Source organism: Oncorhynchus mykiss, chromosome 19 (genome assembly GCF_057628025.1).
Source record: "Oncorhynchus mykiss isolate SJ-2025 chromosome 19, ASM5762802v1, whole genome shotgun sequence".
In the NCBI taxonomy this organism is placed as follows: Eukaryota; Metazoa; Chordata; class Actinopteri; order Salmoniformes; family Salmonidae; genus Oncorhynchus; species Oncorhynchus mykiss.
This window is the reverse complement of record NC_143040.1, coordinates 28,248,783-28,259,335: the sequence shown is the minus strand read 5'-3', so window position 1 is coordinate 28,259,335 and position 10,553 is coordinate 28,248,783. Positions and strand designations below refer to the sequence as shown.

General features: G+C 45.0%; 1 protein-coding gene across 1 annotated transcript; it reads right to left on the bottom strand.

Annotated features, from left to right (window-relative positions):
• Positions 1-303: 303 nt before the first annotated feature.
• LOC110497521 (mannosyl-oligosaccharide glucosidase-like) lies at positions 304-7,655 on the bottom strand. Its single transcript, XM_090210722.1, is given in 6 exon segments — positions 304-3,898; positions 4,816-4,914; positions 4,916-5,004; positions 5,255-5,478; positions 7,300-7,558; positions 7,561-7,655. Coding segments are annotated over 6 exon segments (2,526 nt in total). The 5' UTR covers positions 7,654-7,655; the 3' UTR covers positions 304-2,136.
• Positions 7,656-10,553: the final 2,898 nt, after the last annotated feature.

Sequence of the window (10,553 nt, the reverse complement as noted above, 5' to 3'; positions counted from 1 at the left end):
TTTGTTCTTAACTGACTTATCTAGTTAAATAAAGGTAAAAAATAAACATCAACCCTCCCTACTGGACAACAGAGTGAGCTATCACTTCCACACTCAACTGTTGGTTGCTAAAATTCCCAGGGTTTCTAGATGAGAAATTACATTTGGAAGATTTCAGGAGTCGGGGGAATGTTACAGGAAATTTGGAAACCGATTCTACATTGGAACTGTTGTGGGCTAACGACAATGAACAATGAATGTCTCTGTAGATCAATAAAAAGGACAACTCACCATTGGCAGAATGTGAAATAAAGACAACAGCAGTTGTGCTTATGTTTTTTAATAAAACATTTCCAGTTGCCTATTTCCCAAAAGTGAGGCAAATTACATCAATACATAAAAGATGTCTACTTTATGTTGGTGATGATAGTTTAAAGATAAATACTGAATGTTGCATTGCTAGGTTTTTCACCTTTTACAGTCATTCTCTAACTAGCTACAAGCCCGCGCTGCTTCCTCCTGAGCATTGGCCTATTTATAGAACTGCAAACCTGACTGTGACAAGACAGACCTTGAACTACACATCTATTCAAAAGGCTGTAATAACATGAAAGCCAGAAAGATTTCGGTCCCAGGGTCACGCGGAAGCTGTAAACCAACATCAGTGCATTCAGGAGCCAGGCCCTCTGTAATGGTGTACACACACTGCTGTGTTAATAAAGATCTGAACTGAACACTATGCTCTTGTCTTGTTTGTATGCGTCTCGACTCTCTGCATGTCAACGCTTGAAAAGAAGTTGACACTGGCGATGCACTCCGAGCCTCTCCATTTTATCCAATTCAGCATTGGGCCCCTTCACAACGATGCCTCGCCATGGTAACCGGGCGCCGTAGAAACAATGACTCTCGGCGGATTGACGTCAGCGGCTGTCCTTCGCGTGTCGCAGTCTGACAAAGGACCAGGATCAGGCTCTGACAGTGGCTCTTTCTCAATTCATCTTTCCTCAATTCCTCGCATCATCTCTCCTCGCCTTTCTTAAAACCCATCGAAGGAGGAGCTCCCAGGGAAGGGGACCATCTCGTCCAGTATGGTTGAGAAGGAGGCTGGCTAGGAGAGAGGATGCAAGAAATCAAAGCAAGACAAATTGACCCAGTCACCGGTTACTGATCTGGAGGGTCACTCCTATCAGAAGTGTACATTATCAGCTGTAGTTTAATACATCTTAATAAGCACTGCTATAAAACTATACAAAAAATATATACTTTGATTGAATTTCTAATATTTCATGATTGGTTACCAAAATCAGAGGCTAGAGTAACAACACCACACAACAGTACATATTGAGAAAATAAGCGTCTTCCTAAAAGGCGATAATGACATCCTTCCCACAGATAAAAAGTAATCAGCACAAGGCTTTGACATATTTATTGTTCTTTCCACTGAAGATGTAACAAACCAACGCATTGAAGTTACTCGTGTTATTCCGTGCCACTCAGGATATCTGCTACCAGTGGAGATACATCTGTGACTTGTTTTGCATTGATAAAATTAACAGGAAACCGTTTGTTTGCAGCAAAACATCTGGCAAAAAAACTAAACTTATTTCTCAATTTTATACGGGTTTAAATGAGATTGTATGAGGGGACAAAGCAACCCGAAACAAAATGACCCTAGGGATCAAATATTTGTTAAGACGGAATATACTATTTCTCAATAGGTCCACCAATTGTAGGTATTATTTTGTTCAACAGAAAATGCATCCCCGGAGACTAAAAAAAGTTTGAATGATCGACTTTGAAAAAGTGCATTATTTCCTAGTACGGTAGTCTTGATATGATACTGTATGAATGATTTATGTCAAGACTATTCTTTACTACTACTATTGTTACTATAGTTCTTAAAAAGGTTTCTGCCATCAAACAGACTTCTCTCAGTCAGGCGGCACTTGGGGAGTTCATTGATAAGTATATGGGGTATTCAAAAATAACCTTTCATCTGTTCTTTGGGGTATGGGCTTTGCACAAACACTCACTGAGACAGCCAAAGGGGAAAAATTGGAACATTAGAGTTGGCCCATAGACTTAACATCTATTGACGTTAAAAATGGCACATTTTTTGAGAACATCTTACAAAAAGCGAGATGAGATTTTTCAGTGTCAATACTGCTCAGCCATTATCAAAACAGTTAGTGCCGACCAGCCAGTGAAGGGGTGGCTCCCTTGCCCACTGCCCGTGCTGTCATTGTACTGTTCCCAGATATACCCAGTATCTGCATACTGTCTGTAAACATTGTTCATGATATTAGTTCTGAGTTCCTGGTAGAGGGCTGCTGCCTTCTCCTGATATGGCCCCTCAGTCTTGCCATAGTGGTGCAGGGCCCTGACGACCAGGTAGTTGATGTTGATCCATATGGGGCCCCGCCAGTAGGGGGCGTCATGCTCCGTGTTACGCTTCATGTAGAGCGGGTCGGCCCTGGACAGAGAGCGAAGGCCGTAGGGCGTCCACAGCTTGTCCCCGTCCCTCATGTCTTTGAAGATGTGCTCTAGCTTGGGCGAGTCAGGCGTCAGGACGTGTAGCAGGAAGGGGAATAGGCTGATGTAGCCCAAAGCATTGACGAACTGCGGCTTGGGGGCCCGGCGGACCGAGCGCACCAGGCGCGCCACGGGAAACTGGTGCCTCGGCTGCCCCGGGGGCACGTACACCTTCTCCTGCTGCAGCGACACCGCCTGCGTGTGGTTTCCATAGTCGCTGAAAGAGCGAAGCTGGTTTGACCAGTGCAGCTCGTCCAGCAGTGCATTGTCGCTGAGCGTCTGGTGGGTGCGCTCATACTCCTGGTGTGGCTCTCCCAGCAGCCGGGCCACGCTGGTCATGGTGCCTGACGCCAGGGCCATCCAGCAGTGCAGGTCCACATGGCGCTCCTCGACTGACGGGTGCGAGGCCCGCGGGTAGTCATCCAGGCCGGACGTCAGAGTCTTGGGATTGAGAAAGAGGTTGGTGTCCTTGTCGCGGCCCCGCCAGCGGTAGGAGTTGGGCAGCGGGCCTGTCTGGGTGGTGTTGTACCACTCGAACCACGTCTGGAGCCGGGGGTAGAGCCTGCGGAGGAAGGGCAGGGTGGGCCGTGAGGACTCTGAGTCTGGATTGGCCTGGAGCTGCTCCACTAGCTTCTGCAGGGCCAAGAAGAGGGTGGGCGGGTTGGCGTTCTCATTGCGCTGCACCACAAACTCGGCAGGGACCTTGCTGCGTGCCTCATCGCCCAGGATCTGCTCCCGGGGAATCCATCCCTCCATATTGACCAGGTCCAACCAGTGGGCCGTGGCCTCCCGCGTCACCTGGGGGTCCCACTTGCTGAGCAGCAGCTGGTGGAAGCCTTCGTCCCACAGGAACCCCCGGGGGAAAAAGGAGCGCGAGGGCACAGCGGTTAACAGGGCACCCTCGGGGTAGAGCAGCGGGTATTCGTTGTACACCGACTGGACCACCGACTGGCCGTAGAAGTAACCCATCCCACCCAGCATGTTGCTCAGCGCCGCCTTGCTGAACTTCACCTGGGCATGGCCCAAGCCTTTGGCCTGGAGGCCGAACGTCTTCTCAAACTTGGCGTCGAACGCCGCCTTCCTCTCCTCCAGCTCCTCCGTCATGGCCGCCGCTGACAGCTGATTGGGACGGTTGCGGAAGCTACCAGACTCGAACAGGACCTCAATCTGGAAGGGCACCTGGACGGTGACCTGGTGCAGGACAAAGTCGCTCTCCTTTCTGGGGTCGGCTGGTTTCGGCTGGTGTGGGGGCTTGTAGGTGTCCACCGCGATGTACTGCCTCTTCCCGTCAGAGGGGGGGCTGTAGACGAATCTGCGGTTCAAGCTGTTCCTCACGATGTCCGTCAGCCTATCCAAGCCTGGCGACAAGGTCTGGAGGTAGTTGTAGCTGAGGAAAGAAGATGAAGGTGAACCACCCTGAAGGTAGTAGGAATCTCTCATGTTCTCGTCTTGCCAAAGCTTCCTCTCAGAATTGGAGCACGGCACCAATACCCTTGACCTGCCATCCCCATAGGGTTTTATACCCTTCAGAGTGCAATGGCCTCCTGGAAAGTGGCATGACCTTAAACCTACATCTGTGATTTCATACTACTTCAGCCAAGGGTGAGGCATAAAGAGTACAGCATACTGACCGATGGGTTATGTTGAATTGGCAGACACACTAAATGGCAGAAACAGTAAATGGCAGACACACTTGTGATAGGTTTGTTTGTTTGCTGTGTTCCTGCTCTTCCTCCCTTCTATTCAATGCTCTTTTCTAGCCTGCGTTATGGCTTGATTGTGCAACCTCCTCATGAAACGTTGCTGTCCCTTCGATATCTATGCATTGGAGTCTCTATTGACCTTGTCCTCACCACTGGAACAGATCAATGTCTGTCTGTTTTGTCCCTCAAAACGTTGAACAGAACCATTATATCAGAGCCAGAACAGCAGTTTGGCTGGCCATCTTCACCGCAGACACTGAGGACATATCCCATCTCTGCTTTGTTTCTCAATGCATTGCTGTAGCAGTTGTGTCTTTATTAATATGCAATGCTTTGTTTCATACTACATTATTTCTGTCACATATCATGTTTCTCTCTTGACAGGCTCACTGATTTTATTGAAAAAGATTGATTATGTGCCATTTCTATTTTTTCACTTAGAACATTTTCTTCAGATATTTAATATTGCTTGGTATTATTTAAATATGAATTAATAGGGAATATTGTGGCACATTTGTTACTAATTTGGGGTACATTCATTGAGTTCTATTGATTTTTGGGTATGAAAATACTAACGTTAGCAGTTTGGGAGTGTACCTACCTGGCATATTTGGCACTGGAGGACTCCCCGGCAACAGGCTTGCGGAAGGTGATCTTGAAGTTCCCCAGCTCCTCTGAGAACCCAGTGATGGAGCCCAGCCCTCTCCTCCACGTGGGCCTCCAGGGAACCCTGGGTGTCAGCAGCAGCATAGAACATCAGGGAGATGACCGGCGCGTCCGGAGCCGAACTCTGGGGGAAGGAAGAACTGGGTCATGTTCAATAAGAAGGAGAAAATGTTTTGAAACCTAGTGAAATGGGAGAGAAAAACTCTGCTCAGTATCATTCAAATAAAAAATAAAAAAAATCAATACCAGGAGACAATATGAATAGTTTCAAAAATCAAATGTCTTTCAATGTAAGACAAATAATCAGAACAAAATATGCCTGGTTAATTGCCAGGTGGGTTTAAAGGTGTGTGAATGTATCCCACCACACTCACATGCTGCTTGGCTGTGATCCTCCAGGTCCAGTCCCCTCCATGCTCACCGCCCATCCGCTTGACGAACTCCGTGGTAAGCGTAAAGTCGCTGTCATGGATCTCCTGCACACCAAAGCTGAGGCCATCATGCATCAGCCAGCCGTAGCCCTGCAGCCGGTCACCCTGCTCGCATGTGTGCCGGAGGTTCACATCCACCTCAGAGAACTGGCGCATCCACATCATCCCTGGGATGTAGAGAAATGGAAACACAGAAATTATTTATTTAAATCATTCCCCAAAATATTAAATGTTAAACATTATGTATATAATCCAGGGTTTCCATTAGAAAAATGTGCCTCTGGACATTTCATTTACGGGACATTTAAGAAATGTACCGGATCCATATGCATTGGGTGCGTAACCTGATTAGAGCGTCCACCCACAGTGCTCAGAATGAAAGAAATGGCATTTACTTTAAGGGAATTCATTTTAACAAAACATGCAATTCGAGGATGCAATAGCGTGTCCTTCCTACCGAATTCTGATGAAAAATTTGAACTGTCCACATTTACTTTTCCTCAGCCATCAAGACGAGTAACGAAAAACAAAATCACTAGCCTAGGTCAATCTACTATCCCCATAATAGAAAAATGGACATATTCTATTGGTCAGCTTGTCGTTCTGTGTGAGAAAGAAAGACTATTCCAAACAGACAGGGACAGTTGAGAGACGATAGATACCACATTCATACAACCAGTAGGCCCAGGCTGCAATCACAAAAAAACACAAAAAAGCAATGAGGCTCACGTTAAGTTTAAAATGTTGATCGAATATTATTTCTTCACATTATACGCGCAGCAATGTGCAAAGGGCAGTAGGCTACACACGCATGTTTGTTCCCTAATGCAATTAGCAGTTTCATGAGACAGAGATGAAAATATCCATTGGAAATGTTGAAAGAGTGGAGATCTAACCAGGGTTGTCAATATGACTAAGATTGTCCCGTTGCCAAAGGCACAATGAAAGAAATTTGGTTTCAATGGCATATGGAAGTCTTTGTAAAAAAAAAATCATAATAATAATTACCTGCAAGTTTGGTTGGATTTTGGCTAGGCTACTGTGAAGCAAGGTAAGACATGCCTCATACTATGTAGCAAAACGTTAAGGTTTCAAACTATATATTTTAAAAATGCATACTGCCTCCAGCTCATTGCAAAGCGGTGTGTGACGCGCTGAAGCCTGCCAAGTTGTCTATGCACTTGAATGGCGAATGGGAAGCTCGCTTGAATTACCAATTGGGAAATAAAAATATAGGGCTAGGTTTAGTCTTCCAAACGGTCATCCCGCCATGTTACAGCAAATGTTTACGGAAGACAGAGGGACCACGTGTGCTAACTAGCTATCTAGCATGCTCTGAATACCTGTGTGTAATGGAAGGCCACCAGAAACGTGTTGTCACCGAAAAATACTGTTGGCTGCAACTGTGATAAAGCCGGATAAAAGTGTACAGTATAATTTGCATTTGTAAAATGATTTTGATGTGAGATGAAAGTAAAGGGCTTTACGTTTCAGTAACTGAAAGGTTGCTAGACCAAACACCCCGAGATGACAAGGTCAAAATCTGTCGCTCTGCCACTGAACAAGGCAGTTAACCCACTGTTCGTAGGCCATCATTGTAAATAAGAATATGTTCTTAACGGACTTGCCTAGTTAAATAAAAAGGTTAAATAAAAATGTTTCTAGAAACATATCGCAATTAAGAATCAATTCACGTTTAGATAAGAGTTTTGGCCGCCAGAGCCAGTCTACCTCTGAAAATAACATAAGATCCTTGGACCTTAAGGAGTAACGGTAGGGTCCTAACATAAACCCTGATATAAACCACATATAATATGAGGATAACACAATAAGTCATACAACTTATTTCCATTGTGTTCCTCTGGTGTTTTCGCAAACAGGTCAGTAGCGCTTGCCACATAAAATACACAGTTATTTCCAGCTGACACTTTAGTCAATAGTATTAGCAAATATTTAAGGGTGAATGTAGAGAAACAACAGTCTTGTACCTGTGACAACAGATCTGGGGCTCCTGGTTTTCATCCCAAAGTAGACCTGGGGTCGGTAGGAGCCCCAAAACCTTTCAGGGGACACCTCAGCACTGCTGCTATTGGCATCAAGGACGGGCGGCGAGTGATGGAGAGTTACCACCCGTTTGGCCAGCGAGGAACGCATGTAAAGGGCATAGAAGAACCAGGTAAGGCTGAAGATGCAGAGGCCGATGGAGATATTGATGAAGATTTTGCCGATGTCAAGCTTTTTTTTTTTTTTTCCTTGCGTTGTAGGGTGGCAGGTTTCTCGTCTTTCCTTGTGAGAGGGGGGTCAGCCTCGCCGGACAACACTCTCTTCCTCTGCCTGCCCATCCTTCCAGCTGAGGAGGAAGAGAAGGATACTGTGGGTGAATCTCACATTTCTCTCCAATTCCTCACATCCTTCTCAACAAAGTGGGAAGCGAGGAGAGGACACGAGGAAAGGAATGCTCGCCACGTTTATAGGTAATATGAACATGTCTACACTATTTTAAAGCCATGTATAAGTTCTACCCAGTATGTTATCATATTTGGTTACCATAAAAAGAATGGCATGCCAGTGCTCTTAGTTTATAGAATAACAGGGACAAAGTCATTACCATATAAACATTAGCCTAGACCAGGGATGGGCAATTGGCGGCCCTTCATTTGAAGGCGGACCAATGGATGTGGGTACGCAGACCCACTGCGGCCCCTCATGATAAATTCAGGTTTTTTTGTGGGCCACACCCCCATCAAAGGTGTCCATCCCTGGCCTAGACCTTAACTGCTTTTAGCAACGCTATCATTTACACACTAGTGTTGCTTGGAATTAGCTTGCAAAAAAAATGAATATTCCGCATGAATTTAATTTAAAATTCAACCACAAAGGCCAGGGAGGTTTTCCAATGCCTCGCAAAGAAGGGCACCTATTGGTAGATGGGTAAAAAATAAATAAAAAGCAGACATTGAATGTCCCTTTGAGCATGGTAAAGTTATTCATTACAATTTGGATGATGTATCAATACACCCAGTCACTACAAAGACACAGGCGTCCTTCCTAACTCAGTCGCATGAGAGGAACGCAACCGCTTAGGGATTTTCCCTAAGGCCAATGGTGACTTGAGGTTAATGGCTGTGATAGGAGAAAACTGAGGATGGATCAACAACATTGTAGTTTCTCCACAATACTAACCTAATTGACATAGTGAAAAGGAAGCCTGTACAGAATAAAAATTATTCCAAAACATGCAACCTGTTTGCAACAAGGCAATAAAGTAATACAGCAAAAAAAAATGTGGCAAAGAAATTCACTTTTTGTCTTGTTAGGGGCAATTCCAATACAACACATTACTGAGTACACCCCTCATATTTTCAAGCATAGTGGTGGCCGCATAATGTTGTGGGTGTGCTTGTCATCATTAAGGACAGGGGAGTTTTTCCAGGATAAAACAATTTATGGAATGGAGCTAAGCACAGGCAAAATTCTGGTTCAGTCTGCTTTCCACCAGACAATGGGAGATTAATTTACCTTTCAGCAGGACAATAACCTAACAGACAAGGCCAAATCTACTCTAGTGTTGCTTACCAAGAAGACAGTGGCAGAGTTACAGTTTTGAATTAAATCTACTTGGAAATATGGCAAGACCTGAAAATGGTTGTCTAGCAATGATCAACAACCAATTTGACAAAGCTTGAGGAATTTTGAATAATAATAATTTATAACATTTCTAAAGCGTTTTCATAGAATTTCAAAGCGCTTCAAAACAAAAAAGCAATATATCATGACAGGTCAACCAATAGAGGCCAAGTCTTTGGAAGCTGCATCCTCCGAAGATGGAGAGGTTCATGGCTTGAGCAGAGGGAGCCAAAGAACGGTAGATGGAGTCTGCTGATGATCTTGTAGAGGGCAAGTCTGGGAACCAGCCTGAGTCTTATAGCCTCTGGACTTCTCTTCCACTCTGTAGCACCCACTTGTGACGCCTCAGCAGCTCTGGGCGTCAGAAAGCTCACCACAAAGTTCAGAACAGTAGCCAGTCGCCGCACTGTTGAATACCTGTAGCACCCATTCCTCTTACACTTCAGACGACTCCTCAAATTATGTTCTCAGAAGATCAGGAATTGGCAGCCAGATGAAACAAAAACGCAAAATCATAGGCAAATGTTGCACAATCCAGGTGTGAAACGCTCTTAGAGACTTACCCAGAAAGACTCGCAGCTGTAATCACCGCCAAAGGTATTGACTTATGGGTGTGAATACTTCTGTAAATTAGATATTTCTGTCTAAAATCATGTTTTTACTTTGTCATAGGGTTTTGTGTGTAGATGGGTGAGAAAAACAATCTATTTAATCTATTTTGAATTCAGGCTACAGCACAATAAAATGTGTATTTACATTTTATTTACTTAACTAGGCAAGTCAGTTAAGAACTAATTCTTATTTACAATGACGGCCTACCCCGGCCAAACCCAGACAACACTATGCCAATAGTGCGTCGCCCTTTGGGACTCCCAATCCCGGCCGGATGTGATACAGCCTGGATTCAAACCAGGGACTGTAGTGATGCCTCTTGCACTGAGATGCAGTGCCTAAGACTGCTGCGCCACTCGGGAGTCAAGGGGTATGAATACTTTCTCAAGGCACTGTATTATATGACAACATTGTGACGTTTTTGTTGGTTTCCGGCTGTTTGTGCACATTACATTTTTTCTCAAGGCAAGTCTAATTTCGGTAGCCGAAGTCTAGGCCCCTTCGTTGCTCATTTTGCAGACGGGGAGACAGAGCAGTCTTCTTGGTCAGGCTCTGTAGACGGGCACATCGCTCACCGCTCCCGAGTATACTACTCACCAATGTCCAGCCTCTTGACAAGGTAGACAATATTCGAGCATGGGTTGCCTTCCAGAAAGACATCGGAGATTGTAACATTCTCTGTTTCACGGAAACATGGCTCAGAGTCGGTACAGCCACCCGGTTTTGCACCGACAGAAACAAACATCTGTCTGGTAAGAAGAAGGGCGGGGGTGTATGCCTTATGCGTGGTGTGATCATAACAACATACAGGAGCTCACAAGTTCTTTTGTTCACCTGACCTAAAATTCCTTACAATCAAATGCCGACCGCATTATTTACCACGAGAACTCTCTTGGATTATAATCACAGCCGTGTATATTAGAGGTCGACCGATTATGATTTTTCAACGCCGATACCGATTATTGGATGACCAAAAAAAAAGTTTATGCCAATTTTTAAATTT